Here is a 19,384-nt window from a genome sequence, read left to right on the forward strand (position 1 = left end):
TTATCAATCATTATGCCAAAAGTTGATAATACCGAAGGTCACTGGAACTGAGAATGAAGTTAAAAACGTGTCAGCTCTATGTATAGTAAATGTAAACTTCAGTAAAGATTTTAATGGTCTCCCTGCGCAGAGCAAGATGGGGCTCCCTATATTTAGAGGACTGTAAATTTGGACGGTTGCGAAATTTTTTTATATATAGGACTTAACTGTAATGCAGAAGTAAAATGCTAGATTCATTCTAACCATTAAGTGTCTCTGGTATTAGCAGTAACTTTACCCTGAAAATAGTCATTTGTCACACGTGGTACCAATAAAGCAAGTATCTCTATAATGGTGTTATGTAGTTTTATATATAAAAACACAAAGACCAGCACTAACTATTGAACTCTGCCGTAGCACACTTGTGAGAGTACAGCACCCAAAGCAGTTGTGGACATTATCATGTCTCTGAACGTAAATTTCAACTCAACTCTTTGACCAGACCCAACGCAATTTTACATGATCACTGCTTCTTTACTTACTGCATTTTATAATGGTTTTTCTCTTCCTATTAGCTTTACCTTCAGGCCAGAATGAAAGGAGACTGGGCAAGACTTGTACGACCTACTCTACAATTTGGTCTTATTGCTGCATCCATCTATGTGGGTCTCTCACGCGTTTCTGATTACAAGCATCATTGGAGTGATGTTTTAACAGGACTCATTCAGGGAGCAGTGGTAGCTGTGCTCATTGTAAGTAATTCCTGTGGGGGGCTGTGTAATGCTGCTTTTATAAACAGCACTTTAGAACTGCATGCTGTGTCCAGAGGAAAGCAGACTCTTCCTAATGCTTTGAAAGTTGCTGGAGAGGGGAAACAGTGCCTTGAACTGGGTGAGCAATATGGGGAGTGAGGCAGACACTGGGCCAGTGATGAGATGAGCCGCTGATTCAGCTGTTAGATGATGACACTGTCCCTGTCCTAGAGCTTTTTAAATAACCGTGATGGAAAGAGTGATCTGCAAAACTATGTGGGCCTCTATATAGCCATACTTTTTGCTTCTAGCCAAATCCTAAATCTCAAGTACAGTGGCAGAGGAGAATGGTGTAAACAGGGAAAAAAAAAAAAGGCTGTTAAGGATAAGGACAGCATGGAAGTCTCTGTCTGCCAGCTCATACAGCCTGGTTTCTTCAGTCTGATGGGAAACTAAAACCCTTCACTTGTATGCATTTTAAAATGGTGTTCACAACAACCAGCATGTGAAGCTTAGCTGTAGCTGTACTGATGAGTGAAAAGCTATCCCCAGGAAGAGAGTATCGCCTAAACTTGGAGCTGTAGGCCTGGTTGACTTAGTGGCACCAGTTGTGCTGGCTGTCATCAGAGTGCCAAGGTTGATCAGCCGTGAGAAGGGGCAGATCAGAGGGACTTCCGGTTCAGAGACATGAGCTAACTGAGGTCACACTGAAGAATGCAGTACCAAGAACTGTGGCTCACCTGGAAGAACCACCTCCAAGTTTTTGGACTTTCTCAGCTGAAAGTCAGAAGCATTTGGTTCATTTCAAGACAAAGCTTTGTTTACTTGGTGCAGTCAGTCATCAAAGCAAGGCTTGCAGCAGCTCTGGGAAACCCTGACCTACTGCATTAGCTGTTACTAAATGGCTGCATGTTGACTAAAACATAATCCTGCCCCTCATTTTCATACAACCTTGTTTTCTAAGAAAAGGAGCGCAGGGAATGAGAAACATCAGGGATTGAAGAGCTGAGGGCAATTTTATGAGGAAAACAAGTTTAGTGAACTTGTTTAGTGTTGGATGATTGAGAGGGTATCTTATTATTCTTGTATCACCAAGCATCACTTAGAATAAATAAGTAATACAATGAACAGAGTTGAAAGGTGAGGAAATTATTTTTTAAAGTACCCCCCTCCCCCCCCCCCAAAAAAAAAACAAAAAACAAAAACAAACCTCATCTGAAAGAATTGAAGAGTTCACCACCAGAAACAGAAAGCTGAGGTAAGAGCATGCTGGGGCAGCAACTGCAAATGGAGCACAAAAGTGAGTTGAGTGAATTCAGCACTAAGTGGGAGATGAAACTCATCTGGTATGCAGCTGAAGCATCATGCTGGGTCACCAGCCAGCCTTCAGTGTGGAAGTGAGTTTCTTCTGCTTCCCAGTGTTCTGCAGTTCTTAGTTTTGTAGTGGGAGGGGAAGAGGTGATGTGGGAAGGGATTGTGAGATCCTTGCTCCTTCATTTAAAGTTTTTGAAACTATGGCTATTGTAATGAAGCAGTACCTGATAAAGCAGTGAGAGCAGCCTTGAATTTGGCTTAGCCACTGATGGCTTAAGTGGTCAATGGGACGGGGGTAATAGCTGGAGAAAAAGTTATTGAAAGAACAGATGCCAGAATTCTATGAGATTTTGTAACTCTTTTCTAATGGTTTAATCTGATCATGGAATCTACCTTCTGCAAAAGCACTTACCCATTGTTTCAAAGACTTACACAAGTGCAGGAGCTTAACACTATTCTGTTCACTTAGGTTGTGTACGTGTCTGACTTCTTCAAAGTGAGAGGATGTACATTTCAGCCAAAAGAAGATTCCCACACAACCCTACATGAGACTCCAACAAATGGAAATCACTTTGGCAGCAATCATCAACCATGAAGAATGACCCACCTCGCCTGTCTTGCTCTCTGAAAACAATTTCACCAGGCTAACTATGTAATATAAGTCAATGCCTTTAAAGGACTGCTGCTGCTCTTGGATGCTCACTTCACCTGTACACAGTAACATCTGCCAGTTATTGTATATCTAAACTTTAAATTTCTCTTGGTTCAAATTCTTGCTTAAAAGAAAGAAGCTATTCAAATTGTAAATTTTTATTAAAAATGTTGTAACAGTTATACATACACTGTTGTTTGTACATGCCTTGTTGAAACAACTGTGGTTTAAATACACACCATTAAAATGAAATAGTCACTTAATATGAACTTGTTCCATAACGTGACTCTGGTACTGTTTTTAGATGATAGCTTCTGTTATAGGTAAAGGCTTGCAGCAAACACAATATCCCTCTTGATTTTCGTAATCCCTATTAGAAAGGAAAACTATATTACTATTCAGCAGTTACAACTAACAAACACAATCACTATTTTCAGTACAAGAAGTCACTGTACATCTGTTTTCAGTCGCAAACTTGGTTAAATGGTCAGTATGCATCAAAACACTACCTCTTTAAGTCAAACTTTGTGACAGAGATGTTATCTGGAAAGACAGCAATGATGCTGTTTACCATGAAGTCAGTACCAGAAGATTCTATTACCAAATCACTCACCCACACCCTACTAGCCCTTTCATGTTCTCTAGAATTACTTATACTGAAGTACATACCCTCTGCAAACTTATTTTCCAGCTCCGTGTTTCCAATGGCTTTTGCAGCCTGGCACATTTGCCGCAGCAACTCCTCTAGCCTTCTCATGCAACGAATTATGCTACCTGTATAAAAAGAGGGAAAACTTTGTATCCACTGTCACTGATCTATTCAGTTGCTTGAGCCCACTTTGGACCAAAGCAAATAGTTTCTCCTTCAACCTTGTTCAATTTATCTGGAAGCCAAGGGTAAGAACAGCCATATGTCTTAAGGCAGTGGGACAGAAAGTGCTTTACCTTACTACTCCTGTGCCACTTCAGAGTCTATAGACCACTCTATAACTCAACTGCATGCTTGCAGTAATGCATACAAGCTCAGCCTGCAACCACATACCACTGTAGTTGTTGAATATTTTCACTGAACTTAAATATTTACTGAGAATGAGCTCAACCTAAGTCATCAAAATAAGTACGTTTCACAAAACAGCCCTAATCCTTATGCCCTTCTACCAATATGCAAACAGTATTGTCTCACAGCTACAGTCAAAACTATTGTAGGCAAAATAACTCTCATAGGGTAAATAAATATGGGATGGAGGAATTGAGAGCAGCCCTGCTGAGGACCTGGTGCTGATGGATGAAAATCTGGAGATGAGCCAGCAATGTGCAGTCACAGCCCAGAAAGCCAACCGTATCCTGGGCTGCATCAAAAGCAGCATGGCCAGAAGGTCGAGGGAGGTGATTCTGCCCTGCTGCTCCTCTCTGGTGAGAACCCACCTGCAGCGCTGTGTCCAGCTCTGGGGCCCTCAGCACAGGAAGGACAGGGGCCTGTTGGAGCGGGTCCAGAGGAGGGTGCATAAATGATCAGGGGGATGGAGCACCTCTGCTGTGAGGACAGGCTGAGAGAGTTGGGGTTGGTCAGCCTGGGGAAGAGAAGGCTGCAGGGAGACCTTATTGCTGCCTTTCACTACTTAAAGGGAAGTACTGAAAAGATAATAAAAAGACAGCAAAGATAGATAGGTACAAACTTTTAATAGGGCCTGTTGCCACAGGACAAGGAGTAAATGGGCTTTAAACTGGAAGAGGATAGAAATGTGGAAGGAATAAATGTGTTACAGTGAGGATGGAGAAACCCTGGCTCAGGCTGCCTAGAGAGGTGGTATCTGCCCCATCCCTGGAAACATTCAAGGTCAGGCTGGATGGGGCTCTGAGCAACCTGATCTAGTTGAAGATGTCCCTGCTCATGGCAGGGGTGTTGGACGAGACGGCCTTTCTGTGGTTCAATGAAATACTAGCTCTAGACAAGGCATAATATCTGGAGAAAAACTATCCATATGAAAAGAACTTTCTACAAAGCTGTCGGGAAAGTGAGAAGAAACTCATTATTGCTAATTCCACATTGCCCAAAAGGCAAAGAGAAAAATACACCTCCTTTCAGAGCTTTAATAAGCCATCATGATGTACCTTAAGTTAACAACCTCAATAAAAATTGAGACAAGAAGCACTAATACCTAAAATGAAAATGTCTACTTAAGATCAAAATAAGGATGCCGTGGTTTTTGGTTTGTGATTCATTATGTGGTTTTTGTTTAGGGTTTGGGTTTTTTTTTTTGTATTCTGTTTTTTATTTCTCTGACATCACTATAGCGACTTGGCTAGCCAGGGCAAGCTCCCCTGGGATTTAGCAACACCACACTGCATTTAAGGTAAGCAGTGGACATCTGAAGTGCTTTCCTTCTTTTCGGACAAAGTACAGAAACCCAGCCTATTACAAGTTAAGGAAAAAATCATGCATCAACCCCTGCCACAAGAGCTGAACTTCTCAAAATAGGCCCATAACATCCAGTTTTGAGGGAGCTAGCATCATTGGCTGGCTAGGATAGCCCAGATATGATAAATGGAAAACATTACTGCCCTGTGTATTCTGAACAGTCAAGTGCCAACATAAAAACAGAAGCCAGCTCCTGCTTCTTCTTGTGTGTTCACCATCCTCAGCGTGCCTCTAGAGCAGATGTGAGGCTCAGGCATTCAATGCAATAGGAGGAATCTGCTGAACCCAGAATCAAAGACTGCCAGGATTCCTGTTGCTCGCAGGCAATCTGCTTTAGAAAGTTCCTGGGTCTATGCACTGGATTACAGAAGTGCATGAATTCCTTTGTTTTAAAGGCTCCCATTTGCAACAGTGTATGTACAAACAAGAAAACAGCATTTGAGAGAGCAAGACAATGGTGACAGTAACGACTTCACAGAAGGATTTTCAAATATCGGTCATTACACATAGACTGGTGCACCCATCCTACTGTGCTTCTCAACTTTCAACACAGCTGGTAAAAGATGAAATGAGGTTTGTCATTATCGTTTAACCTTCAGGTGGATGGTTTGTCTTTTTACAAAGTATCTGGGCTTTAAGTCATTCTACTTTTAAAATAATGAAAACTAAGTATCCCTCCTCAAGGGGCAATTTCTAGTACTCCAATTTTAGGAACCAAATTAGCCCAGGTGACAGGTTACATCTAGGCTTTTCAAATATCTGCACTGCACTGCTGTGATGAGCCATCCAAAGCACAGACTTGGTTACCACCTCTTGCTTCTGTCATCATTAAGACAGCAGGAGGAACATTCAATTTGCTGAGTAAACAAAACACTTAACTGTAATGAGGACAAGTGCAAGAGCTGTACTTCTTAATGGCAAGCACTTGGAACATATTTTTTTCCTTCAACGAGCAAAGACAGTGTTACCTCTTGCTGCAATACTTAGGATTTATGAGTTTTAGAGAAAGTTTTTAAAATGTAGAGATATCCCTTTTAGTCTTCCATAGATTCTAAATTATCAACAGCAAAACTATAAATTAACATATATAGTAAACAATTTTTCCACTTAGTTTCAGCCGTGCAGATATGTGAATACATGTGACTTACTTAATTTTGTGATCTATTATAAGGTTATTCAGAATTGTCATTCCATGATACGGAATTACTATCTCACACCTCCAAAGAAGAACTGATTAACATACCTTCAAAGACATCAGTCATTTTGCAGATGTGAGCAAAGTTAGCTCCATTTGCCCATGTATGCACAACATCCATTAGGTTGGGTCTGAAAGAATTTAAGTAATTTTCTTCATCAATTTCCAGTTTTGCTTCTGCTGACACCTTGGCAATCCTTTTTGCACACTCCTTTAAAATAAAATATTTTAGATTTATAATATACTTAAACAGGTTAAGTGTTTAACCAATAGAAAGGCTTGCATATTATTAGGTACTGCATACAGGATTAAGTTTGCTTTTTAGTGTGAAATTATCCAGAATCAGAAAGTAAACCACTGTTTGCATTAAGTCTGCCTGCACTAACAACTTGCAGTGTAGTAAGCAAGCTTATAGAAGTTTTTAAAGGCAAGTTCTAAATTAGCAAAAAGATTTCTTGCAAACAAGATAACCCATTATAACACACTGCAAAACCACATGCAATGCCAGACAAATTCACTGATGATCCAAAATCAAGTCTTCACCGTGTGCTGCTTATACTTTACGCACACACTTCACTCAAGTTAACATTAACCCTGAGCTCGAACAGATTTCCAGTGAGCACATTACCTGCATTTGCCGAAGTGGTCCTGCCAACTGCTCTGTCAATTTTGGCATTTCACTGGACTGAAAAAGAAGACATTAAATCACCTCATGCGCTCCCACACATTTGCTCTACACCACATTAAATGCAAAAACAGAAGTTCAATGTGAAGCTAGTGCCACCCTGAGTTATTCCAATGACTTCTCAAACCTGGTATCAAACACTGAAATTTACTGAATTCCCCAAGCACTTGTTTCTCGAACTAAACCAGAAAATGAAATCTTTCTGTACAGTATGCCAACAGTATAAAAAAAGCCCACTTGCTTTCTGAATACTTCCAAAATTCCCTCTATTAGTGTTCCCTAGTTTTGAACTCCCAAAATACTGATCATTTACTACTTTAACTGTTACAATATTTTCTTTAAGAATCTAAAAAGCTAATGCTTTTTAATAACTTAAACATCAGTGGTTATGCATGAAAATATGGGTTTTCAAATACAGCAACGTTTCTGTCCTACCTGTTTAGACCAGAGTACTATTGTTGAGTGAACTACAATATTCTAACTAAAAATGGCTTAGCTGGGCATCCCTTCTGCTAACGAAAGTCATTCATGAGCATCTGCTGCTAATGTGCTTTTCACAGTTAGAATCAACCTGAAGTAATATCTGCAGTAATATTTCATAATGTCTGCAGTAATATTTCATATGGAAGTTTATTTTTACTGTATTTTCCTGATGATACTAAACTTCTATAAAGCTTTTAGGTGGGAAAAAAATGGCACCTGGTATTAAATGCCAATGGTTTTGCTTTTAATAACATATGGTCTGTTTTTAACAGCTCTTCGGTATTAATTCCATGTGTTACTGGCATTTCCATCAACAGGTCAAGGGTACTGTCTAAATAACGTAACATTGGCTTGCCTCAGAATTAAAGATACCCTTGAGTGTAGGATCAGATGTTGTTAAACCTCTTTCATAAAATAAACATTCCGCATTTTAAATTTTAAGGATGTGTGTGTATACATACATACACACACGTATGCTGAGAATCTATTAATATTGCTTCACTGCATGAGGAGGAAACAGTTGTAGATTCATCACAACTGCAATTTTACACAACTTTCGGCGTGTTACTCATGAGGAAAGATACTTTAGCACTGAAGCTGCAATGCTTTTGTTAAGTTCAATGGGAGTTCATGTCAAACACCTCAGGAAAGGATTAAAATGTGCAATGGCTTGTACTGTTATGACCAATTTCTGGAGCTGAATTATAAACAATACTGTTGGTAGACAGGAATGTCTAGAATTCACGAATTGAAGAAGTAACTCACATTCTCTTGAAATACAAAACAGCTTAGCAGTGCAGTTGCCTGTTCTGCAGATAATTCATTGAAGAGGCCATTGAACATCATTTCTGTCAGCAGCAGTTCATCAGCACTAAACGCGAAAGAGAAGGAAGCTTAGGGAAAAGACTTACTGAAATGTGATTTTAAAATTAAGTACTATTAATCTGCTTTGTGAAGCAACTGGATATAGGTAAGAAACAATAGCTTCTTAATTTTCTCATGGGAACACCAAATACTAATATATTAGCTTTCTGAGGGGGGTGCTAATTAGTAAGTGAGTCAGTCAGTATTTTAAAGAAGCTGAAAGCTCTTACTGAACTACAAAAACCTCTCCTGATAGTTCATAGAAGTTAGAATAAACAGTTGCTTTTCTCTTCTCAGTTTTTATCAGACAAGACATCAAGAGAGTGAAAAGAACCAGACAGTTGGACAACTTATGAAAGGGACTAAAATTGGTACTGCTGCTGCTCAAAGAAAATTCAACTGGATATTTCCAACACTGAAAAGAGGAACAAACTTGCTTCAATTTACTTGTACAATAAAGACTTAATCATAAATTGTAATTTATGTGTACACGACATGGATACAAAATCCAAACATACTACTTCAATAAACCATCAAAATGTTGATAAGACTACACCGTTATTCTTGGAGTTTATCAGACAAATGCATGGGATGGCAAAAAAAAAAAAAAAAAGTAGTTTGTTTTGGGGTTTTTTTAACAAAGAAAAGTTTAACTTTCAGCAAACAGTTCCTGGAAGTCAGCAGGTTGATAAAATTCTCATTAAGCTTCCCAATTTGCTACCAAATTTTCCAGGGGGGAAAAAAGGTTATTAGATATTGAACAAATATAGGTAGCATCTTTCAAACTATCTGTAAGGCAAGGGGTACAGTATCACTGTAACTTTTAAAAATACACAATTCTGCCAAAATCTGAGTTACACTCTGAAGTATTAAAATCTGATTCATCAGTTTCTGTGGAATCTTTACGATATGTTTCTATATATACATATCTGCTAAATGTATTACAGTAAAATTCACCACTTCCATAGATTTGTTCCAACAGCCCTAGGGGAAGCAATTAAGCTGTATTCCAAACTTGTCAGCCACTTGGTAATTGCTGACAATCACCGTTACCCTTGTTTGTGAATGACTCTGTACTAATTGTCCTGGGAAGTGGAACCATAGAAGCTGAGACCATCCTCTCATGTAATGTACAATATTAAATGAAAACACACACTATTGCCTCAGCTGTGTAGGAAAATCGCCATTGTTTTGGCATTTTCCATGTCCACACTTTAGTTTTAAAATCTACTGTATTATTTTGTCCTTTAAGTTGCTATCTTTACTGCTTCAATCAGTATATTCCCTTTATGACACAGATCACATAGTTTCTGAAGAATCTATCTTCTAATGGCCTCAGAACTTTATAAACATGACATATTAATTTCAGTGAGGACAGTAAAGTGTGTATTCATGAAAATAATCATTTTGCACAGAAGCCAGTTACCTGCTGATTTCACAAGCGACCCGTCCTTTCATCTCAATAACATCTGAAGATGTGGCAAACCCCAGCCTTCTCAAAACACGCTTGCGGCATTTGAGTTCATCCATTTGTAAGACAGTTCTGGCTTTTTTCAGTTCTCGTTTTGCTGCTTTAATATCCATAGCAATCTGGTAGGGTCAGGAGAGAAATCACATGTTGTTGCTGGTTTAATAGATGCAACTGTTTTAAAGACATTGTTTAATTTACATAAAGGCCTCAGAATGATGGTATATGGACATACTAGTTGACACTTACTCATCTAACTCTACTAAGAGGAAGGTTTAAAACAAATTTAAAAAACAAAACAAAACACCCCAAACAAAAACAGAAACAAAAACCCACAGCTCCACCTACCCATAAAAGACTGGCAAGTTTGGGAAGTTAAGCTATTTACCCAGCACGTGAAAAAATCCCAACCAGAAGACACCAAGAAACAACAGAAGAAATCTTTGGTTGAGGAATGAGCACTTGTCTCCTGAGACCTGTACTATGTCTCAGCTAATGAAGTATTCAATCAAATGTAACCCAAAGGCATTATTTCCTGCTATTAGAGCTTCTCCAGTGTCTCATAGTTTATCTCAGTCACAGGCAACACCAACAGCAGGGTGCACAGTGCAGACACCCTTGCAGAAGTCTGCTTCATCCATCAGGTCTTACCACATACAACTTTGTGCTGACCATACCAGGACTACCTCACTTCTGTGAAGAGACTCCTGGAGATCCTGTTTTCTCGAGCATGAAAACACGAGAGCTGTTTTTGCGCACAACCAGTTTCAGTCTAGCAGGGTATGTCTCTATACAAAATAGATAAGCGTATTGCTTCCAGGCTGAGAGTCAGCTCAGGAAGCAGCAGCACAATTTGTATGATACACTCCCCAAGCTAATAAGGCCCATCAATTCAACTTAGCTCTGCGTGAGCATATTGAAAATTACCAGTTGCAGTTATCTGTGAAGACTTTACCTACATGCTATTGTGCTATGCCTCTCCAGTGAAAAAGACTCTAGTGGTACCTCTGTAACCTTCTAATCCCTGGTGACTTTTTCTGGTTTTCTTTTCAGATGTACTTCCCATCTGTATCAATAGAGGGCATACCACTGACTCAGCCAGTCTGTTAGTGAGATTCAATAATTTTACTGTATTTAAAATTGATTATTTGGGTTTATTAATTTAAAAAGGATTATTTAGGCTTTGCAAATAAAAAGAAAAGTAATTAAGAAGGGAACTATTACTGTCTCTCTCTTCAGCTAAATATAGATCATAGAATTAGAATAGAATTATTAAGGTTGGAAAAGATCTCTAGGACCAAGTCCAACTGTCATCCCAACACCACCATGCCTCCTAAACCACACCCTGGAGTGCCACGTCTACATGTTTTTTGAACACCTCCAGGGATGGTGACTCCACCACCTCTCTGGACAGCCTATTCCAATGCCTGACCACTCTTTCAGTCAAGGAATTTTTCCTATTATCCAATCTAAACCTCCCCGATGCGATCCAAGGCCATTTCCACTTGTCCTATCACTAGTTACTTGGGAGAAGAGACCAAAACCCATCTCACCACAACCTCCTTTCAGGTAGTTGTACAGAGCGATAAGGTCTCCCCTCAGCCCCCTTTTCTCCACACTAAACAACCACAGTTCCCTCAGCCTCTCCTCACAAGACTTGTTCTCCAGACCCTTCACCATCTTCGTTGCCCTTCTATGGACACACAAGTTATAGTGTTTGGTTTTGTATTTTTACCTGTGCTTTTTTTTCACAAAGTTTGTATACAGTTTCCAAGTTGGGATCATTGTGAAGAGGATGTGAATACATCCTGTGCTCAAATGCCTCTACTTTTTGGATTACTTTTTTTAGTCCTTGATCTTTGATGCCCATGTCATCAATAGGATCTAGTAGTGGTACTCCATCGGGAAATCGCTTCTGTACTTCCTAAAAGGAATTTAGTAAGATTAGTAACAGTATCAGCTGGCACAACTATAGGGACACAGCAGGCAGTACTGTAAGTTTGTTATGTGATGTTTCAGCAGTTTTCAAAACTAGTTTAAAATTACTGTTGATGAGGAAAACAACTGACATACATCATGGCTTCCAACCCCTTTTAACAATAAGGCTGAAGATGTGATAAAAGCTTTAGATTAATTTCTTTAGAACAAGTTATCTTGCGTTCAAGACACTAACCAGCAGAGAGCTTACACAGCCTAATGGAACTTACTTGTATAGATTTTAACACACTTTGCCTGTTGTCAATAGGCCTCAGGTCTTTTGGTATGTAAAGTCGGACACTGCTGATAGCTGAGAGAAGATGTACCAAAACCGGAACAACCTATCAAAAAGAGTGCATTTACTGATAAATTGTAAAAAATATATTATTACTGTTCCATTGCAAAACTTCACAAAGGAAAAGGAAAACTGAGTACACAGAGACACAGCAGTGAGTAAATGAACATCAGGAAGCAAGATGATGTGAATAATGAGATTAAGTATCAATAAAGAAGAAAATAAGTTTGTCCAAATGGGAAAATTCTGTATTCGGTTAAATCTGGAGAGAGGCTACAAGTAGAAAAAAAAAATTGAGTTTTTCTATTACCTTGCCTCTTGTCTACTGGAATAACTCTTATGATCCAAACCAAATTATTGTTATATACCTAACTAGGAATGCTAACAATAGAGAACTTCAAAGCCAAAGCAGCAAATACATATCTGTAAGTATCAAAACCATGAAGACACCATGAAGAATCAATACCATATCTCAGGCTTTAAATGGACTTTGTGAAAAACCCATCCAGACAAATTAAACAACTGTCCCTGATCTGAAAATTGTAATTGTTTGTCTTGACATAGGGTTTCAAACAAAAAAATTTAAATTGCGCAAATGCTTTTACTAGAGATTTAAATTTTAATTTTAGAATGAGAAAGCCTTGGAGACCTGAAGGGGTCTGAAAAGCTAATTCTGTTCCCAGAGATAGAAGATACTGCTAAGAAAAGTATCTGCCCAACAGCACTGCTAAAATTTATTAGTCAATAATTATCAAAATTCTAATTTCTCAAATCTAGTAGAACAAATGCACATTACCCACAAAATCCTGCACAAGTATCCAAGAAAAACAGTTTACAGACACTTATTCATCTGCAGATTTAATCACATAGGTAGGTCATTTTTATAACTTTGTTTATATTTCTGCTATTGCCTTACATCTACTGATTTGAAATATAAAACACAACAGTAACTAAGTCTCAAAGCACTTTTTATACGGTAACAAATTCACTCAAGTATTTTGTTCACACTTGAAAGTTTCCTCTTCAGTGAAATCAGCAACTGTTTAAGAAAGCAGAGTGAGGTGTACAGCTCCTGTCTCTTCCTTAATGCATCAATCCCTCTTTTACCACAGTTTGCAAATGCTTTGGAAATAGAATCTTTTGAGAACATTTATAAGAAACTATTGAGAATAAATGTGTAACAAACCTGCATCTCCCCTTTCTCATCAGGTCTGGCAGGCTTTGCAGCCTCAGTAGCAGAGTTTTTCAAACTCTCTTTGCTGCAGTGCAGTAGTACTTCAACTACATATAATGGGTCCAATTCACCAGAATTTGGCTGTTGAGAGCACAGAAGAAAACAGGTTTGTAACTGTTACTTTAAAATACCAGCAACAATGGAAGGAAAAAGTATGATTTTATTCAACTTTAAAGGTATGATACGCTTGACAGAGTATCAGCTCAGTGAGGCAGTATATTCTAAAAACTACTGAATCAGTATTAATTGAAAGATCTCTCACATGGAAAAACACACTTGAAAATTACCCCTTCCCCATCTTCCCTTGCCTGTGTAGCCTAAAGCCTACTTGCAGCTTTAGGTTCTTCTGCCTTTTCTTCTAGATGTAGGTCTTTCAAAGTAAGCCAACATCTTTTGTAACAGTAATTAAAAATATTTGCATCATGCTAGCCGTACTGAACTTTGCCTAAAAAGAAACAAAATTTGGGGCATCCCTTTCATTTGCAGGTTTGCAAGCTCAAGTTTTTCCCCCGACAATAAAGACCACAGAAAAATCCTGCAAGCATAACAGCTTGTATCTGCAGCAAATATGAAGCTGTACCTTGTAGGCCACATCTTCATACACCCCAAACTGCACACCTAACATCTGATGCTCCTTTAAAGAACACAAGCGTGCAGTTTTGTGGTGGTTAAAGACTACTGTTCGCAAAGGCATAATCTTTATTATAGACTCCTTTAAAAAAACCTGACATTCGTTATTTGACTGGATCAGTACATACTAGGGTTGCTCAAATACACTCCTACAATAAGCAGATATTTTTATGACTTTGAATAGAACTAAGTTATAGGCCTAACACTGATGGCAGACATCACCTTTTAAAATACTATGTACAAGCTTCTCTGCTTCCAAATACAAGACAGACAGAAAAACAGGACAGTCTTTTCAAAATCCCATGCTAACTCAGTTCAGTTTTATTGGGCAATATTTTTAATTACAAATCTACAACTTACTATTTTCTTTTGCTGTATGCAAAGCAGGGTGGAGCCAGATAGCACTTCTAAGAGATGCTCATAAGTACTATAAGAAACTGCCATAATAAACTAAATGCAAAAATCATGTTCTACAGCATACGTAATTTTTCAAGAAATGCAGTCACTTGCTGGGAAAAATAACTGCTACTCTGAATTCTATCCTACATTTGCAGAAAGCACTCACAGCAATGTACAAGACCCATACCACTGCTGTTCTCTGAATTAGAATTTTAAAATAATATCCACATATACCAAATCAGTATCCAGCCAAAGCTGTGAAAAGCATAATGCTGACTTGAACAAAGAAGACTAAACTCCTAGTTTCTGCACGTATATGTTGCAGAAAACACTAGAATTGGAGAGATCTAGAAAATGATGAGAGGGCAAAAATATCTTTATCAGTAACTGTATTGTAAACTTATTACTAAAGCAGAAGTATAAATGTCATTAACATTTGCTGTTAATATCACTCTCTATAAGTTTACATATACCAATGGATTGTAGCCAATTCTGACCAGACGTGACAATCTATAACTGCTTTTTGAATGTGTACCGTTCCCTTCAGTGGGTATCCTACAACATTTTAAGTACTAAACTGTTGAACTGGAACAGCTGTGTTTTTATATACACGAGTAGAAGGAGACTAGAATATCCTGTAAAAATCTGTTAGTCACAGACACGTCTGTCATATCAAGTTTTTTAGATTTGCCCTGAAACATCTATTACTTCATGTGCCTGGAAACAAAACAAGATAAGACAGATGATCATATCTGTAAGTCAACAAATATGACACAGATAAATTCAGATTCCCAGATTCTCCTTCAGACTCACTGAAAATTCAAAGACCATGACACAGCACTAAAACCAATGTTTATACAGTAAACATTATCAACAAACACAAATAGGTAAGTATGTAAAATTAAATTTTATATACAAGGTTTATAATCATCTAAACAAGGAAGACCAAATTGCAGCATCTCAAGTTTTAATATCAATAACTGTTAACAGACAAAAATTTGATGTCTAGAATCAGGGATCAGATGACAATATGGACTATGGACAGCACAACAATAAAAATCATATACTACTAGCACAATCTAGTGGAAATAAAATGTATTACTCAAAAATATTTGGGTCTTTTTAGGAATTCCAAAGGAAATAGCTACTTTGCTGCCTACTATACTGTACAACATATAGAAAGCACCACTGCTTCAAATAAATTCTTCTGTCTACTGTAATTCAGGATAAAGTGCTATCTGCATTCAGAATTTTGTGGAACACTGCATCCTGAAACTACGCTGGAAAAATATCTAAATATAATTAACAATTAACATAACTGGCAATGACTCATGCTTTTGCTTTCACGCTGCAATGAACAAAGAGAATTACTCAGTGAAATACAGACATACTAAAACTCTAAACGTTAATCTTAATTACATATATTCCTTATCAGAAAAAGGACCTTATTAGAAACTATGATACACTGAAGAAAAATTTACAACTGAAGAAAAACTAGTAATACAGACTGAATTCAAGATCATTCCTAAAAGCAAATCCAAAGAACTGTCACAGCTTAGAGGTGGCTGAAGGTTTAAAGAAAAGGCAAAATAGTGATATATTTCAATAGTCACTAAGTATACAATAAACAGTAATGGGAAAGTGCATCTGTACCCAGGACAAAAATGTATTGAACAGACACAATAAAATGGGTAAATAACAGCTTCTTTAAGTCATTTGTTTTGCCTCTGCTCATAGAAACTAGTCTTTCTGTGCCAATTTTACAAGCTACATAGCTTTAAGTCTGTTCCGTAATTTTCAGCACCTATTGTCATTCTTTCCACAGAATTCAGAAGGGAAAATTCAACCCAGCTGCTGAAGTGACTTAATGAAAAATAGTGCTGCTGGAGCCAGAGCCATCCCTTGCAGAACAGACTACAATTTGAAAGCTAACATTCAAACCTAAAGGCTTTATGAAGAAGTGAGACAGGCCAGATAGGGGAGGCAAATACATATGTGGATAAAATATGACACAGATAGAAGAAATGCCTCCAGTGACACAGAAGCTGGCAATTTTACATAGAAGGCTGGGGTGAGAGAGAGATCTGCTTTACTGCTCATGCGGCTCTATGAAAAAAGCAGTCTAGAAGCAAAAGTTTAAGCAATAGCAGTAACAGTCCAATTTTCCAACTTGAAAAAGAAAGAAATGTGACTTTGAAAAGGAAGATGGAAAACCAAAACAAAATATCTTTTAATAAGTTCTGTATGCACACATTTTTCTCATTTCCTCTTTAATGAATATATATTAGAGAAGCACCAAAAGGTGCCACAATGTACAGGCACCACCAGAACTTGACAAACACAACTTCTCATTTAGACCCACTAATTAATGTCAATGCTCTCCTGCCAAAATTAAAGCAAAAATGCTACCACAGAAAAATACTTTAAACTTAGGTTTTAATTTAGCCAGCAGAGTAGCCTGTCAAAACATTTCTGAAAGGGAGACCAAACATAATCTCTGGGGTTATGTGGAGACCAACTATAAAAATGGAGTTTTGGAAGGAAAAACAAATCTGACTTCTATTACATCACTGCCCTCTGTATTTTCTTCCACATTTCCCCGAATCCATTTCTATTGTTTTGCTCTCTTTGTATTTTATCTCCCCAAGCCTCAACTCTACAGCAACGTCAGAGGAAAAGCAATTCCACATCTCATGCACTAGCTTAGGACTCAAGACACAATTCCCTCGTTTAAGATAACCTTCTACATAGAGCCAGATGTCAGTCTCCCTACATTCTCAACACTAACTTACAGCTCCTATAGATTTTCTGAGAGTAGATACCATAGTATCTTCCCCATCAACGGCTTAGTGTAGCACTGTTGGGGATGTCTCAGAAACAAACTATATAGTTTGAAATGTTTGTAGTGTCAAGTGCACCTTTGAACTACTTGTCCCAGAAACAAGCAAGCATTTCCTCCATAAATATGCCAAAAGGCAAAAAGGAACACAGGGCTTAGAGTTTGTCCCATCTTCCATACTGTTTTTCTTTATACTTGCACTTCAGGAAGGCCTGAGTTTTTGTAAATTTGGGCTGAAATTTTTTTTTTGCCTTTGAAAACTATAAATAAAATAAGAGTTTCATCTTATTTTCAAAAAAGCAGTAAGGTATATGTTTTTCTAATGGAGAGACTATATTTTACCTTAACATTCGATTTCTTAGAGAAATTAACAACCACTCCCCATCCAAAGTCATCACCTTCATTCTTCACCTGAAAATATTACAAGATGTTATAACATAACCCATGTATAATCACATCCTAGCAAGCTATCTTTTTGTATTTCTGATATTTACAACAGCAGTCATGGAGTATTATTCATGATGAAAACAGTATTTATTATAATTCATTGTTGAACATTTAACAAAGAAACATAACAAAAGTCAAAATGGTTGCTCAGTGTGATGCATGGAATTTTTCAAGACAGTAAACTGGCAGACACAGATTAGCTCTGCAAATTTCATGGATAGGTAGAGATTTGTAATACAACCAAAACAAAATAAAAATCAAATTACCTTTACCAGTCTTCCTGGCTGTAGAAAGGGCAAGCAATACTTTGGTTTGTGAACATATTCTTCAATCTCTTTACCGAGTTTTGCAAGCTGCTGTCTGATCTTGTAGTATATGACCACATTTTCTTCATTGGGAATTGCTATTTTGTTGTACTGTCCTTCCAAATTATTCACTCCTATAATAAAAAGTAAAATCTCATGGAAATCAATAACTTTTTTAGAAAGCGGTGTTTCACCTTCAGATCTACTCAACTTGTATTTTGTCATTTTTGGCATTTGTTTCCTATTTGCAATAATCCATTCTCTGCAAAGCCCAAAAGCTGTAAATGTGGCCATTAAATTTTATTTATATAAAATTAAATATTAAAAATTATTTAAAAAAAAAAAAACATGTTGAGAAAACAGAGAAGACTAGATCCCCAATTGTCCAGGAAACACTGATTGCACAGAAGTCCCACAAAAACTTGCAATGATTTGTGCGAGGGTATTCACTGCCTACCAGTGCTCTTCTACCTCCTCCTATGAAAACAAGACTGTTCAAAGAATATTCTAATAGGATGTCTTCCAATAAGAGGGAAATTGTTAGAAGATATTATTCCTAACCTGTTTTAGGCTCTGATTTTATCAGTTGGAGATAATTTTTCTCTTCCTCCAACATTTTTACATCTTATTTAGGCAAATAAGTCTTTATTATAAGCAACACGCTTCATTCTCTCACACTGGTAATACCACTAGTAAACATAAATAAAAGACACATTAAAACGTCTCTTTTTCCTCTCTACCAATTCACCCTCTTGCATGCCATTTGAATGCATATGGGTGACTCAGAAATCCCACTTCACTGGGACTTCAGAGACAGCTCAGGGAAGTGCTCCCTATCTTTAGGTGCTGACTTTTTAAAAGAAAAAAGCTAGCAATCCATACTCCTGGCATTATTTCCTCCTTGATCTAAACAACCATTTATCTCCACTGTGTTTTTAATTGCAGCTGAAGTGATTACAAAACTCTAATGCCCAGTATGGTGTCTAAAAAAAGTCCAAGAACTATGAAAAATGTTCTCCAGCTCCACTTCTCTATTTAAACAGCAATGCTGGAATGCCAGAATGAAGATCTAGGCCAGGTAGAACAGGGAGGTTCTCAGGAAATACATATTTGACTATTACTGTCTTAAATACTGCGTCTGCAAACTAACAGAAACTCGGCAAAGGGAACCGAAACCCCCCCTGCACGTTTATCAAAGCCACATGCACATGCGCACACACGCGTACACACAAAATCTCTCCTAATATTAAATTAACAACGAACAGATGAACTGCTCATTCATCAGTGGCAAAGAAAGCAGTTACCTCTCATGTTCTTAAGACTCTTCTGGTTTTGAAAGAGGCCTCACTCTCAAACACTGGCTGAGATCTTTGGAAACTGACTTTGGCTCATGAAAACACACTATTTAAAGATCATGGCTCAAAATGTAGTTACTCAGTGGAGTGCA

The 19,384-nt window shown here is 37.8% G+C and overlaps 2 protein-coding genes across 4 annotated transcripts in view; one reads left to right on the forward strand and one right to left on the reverse strand.

The window, feature by feature from the left end:
• The window catches only part of PLPP1 (phospholipid phosphatase 1), a 65,311-nt gene extending 62,351 nt beyond the window's left edge, over positions 1–2,960 (forward strand). For all 3 annotated transcript variants that reach the window (XM_075079050.1, XM_075079049.1, XM_075079051.1), the window contains exons 5-6: positions 555–731; positions 2,515–2,960. In XM_075079050.1, the coding sequence (XP_074935151.1) occupies positions 555–731; positions 2,515–2,640 (303 nt within the window). In that variant the 3' untranslated portion in view covers positions 2,641–2,960. The remainder of the gene's footprint in view (positions 1–554; positions 732–2,514) is intronic.
• Positions 2,840–19,384, reverse strand: part of MTREX (Mtr4 exosome RNA helicase) — a 47,713-nt gene continuing 31,168 nt past the window's right edge. Inside the window, exons 17-27 of the mRNA XM_075079047.1 lie at positions 17,899–18,071; positions 17,528–17,596; positions 13,270–13,398; positions 12,019–12,129; positions 11,547–11,735; positions 9,770–9,933; positions 8,245–8,350; positions 6,940–6,996; positions 6,360–6,522; positions 3,367–3,471; positions 2,840–3,067 (exon numbers count right to left, since the gene is read on the reverse strand). Coding sequence (XP_074935148.1) covers positions 3,015–3,067; positions 3,367–3,471; positions 6,360–6,522; positions 6,940–6,996; positions 8,245–8,350; positions 9,770–9,933; positions 11,547–11,735; positions 12,019–12,129; positions 13,270–13,398; positions 17,528–17,596; positions 17,899–18,071 — 1,319 coding nt within the window. The 3' untranslated portion in view covers positions 2,840–3,014. The remainder of the gene's footprint in view (positions 3,068–3,366; positions 3,472–6,359; positions 6,523–6,939; positions 6,997–8,244; positions 8,351–9,769; positions 9,934–11,546; positions 11,736–12,018; positions 12,130–13,269; positions 13,399–17,527; positions 17,597–17,898; positions 18,072–19,384) is intronic.

Source organism: Phalacrocorax aristotelis, chromosome Z (genome assembly GCF_949628215.1).
Source record: "Phalacrocorax aristotelis chromosome Z, bGulAri2.1, whole genome shotgun sequence".
In the NCBI taxonomy this organism is placed as follows: Eukaryota; Metazoa; Chordata; class Aves; order Suliformes; family Phalacrocoracidae; genus Phalacrocorax; species Phalacrocorax aristotelis.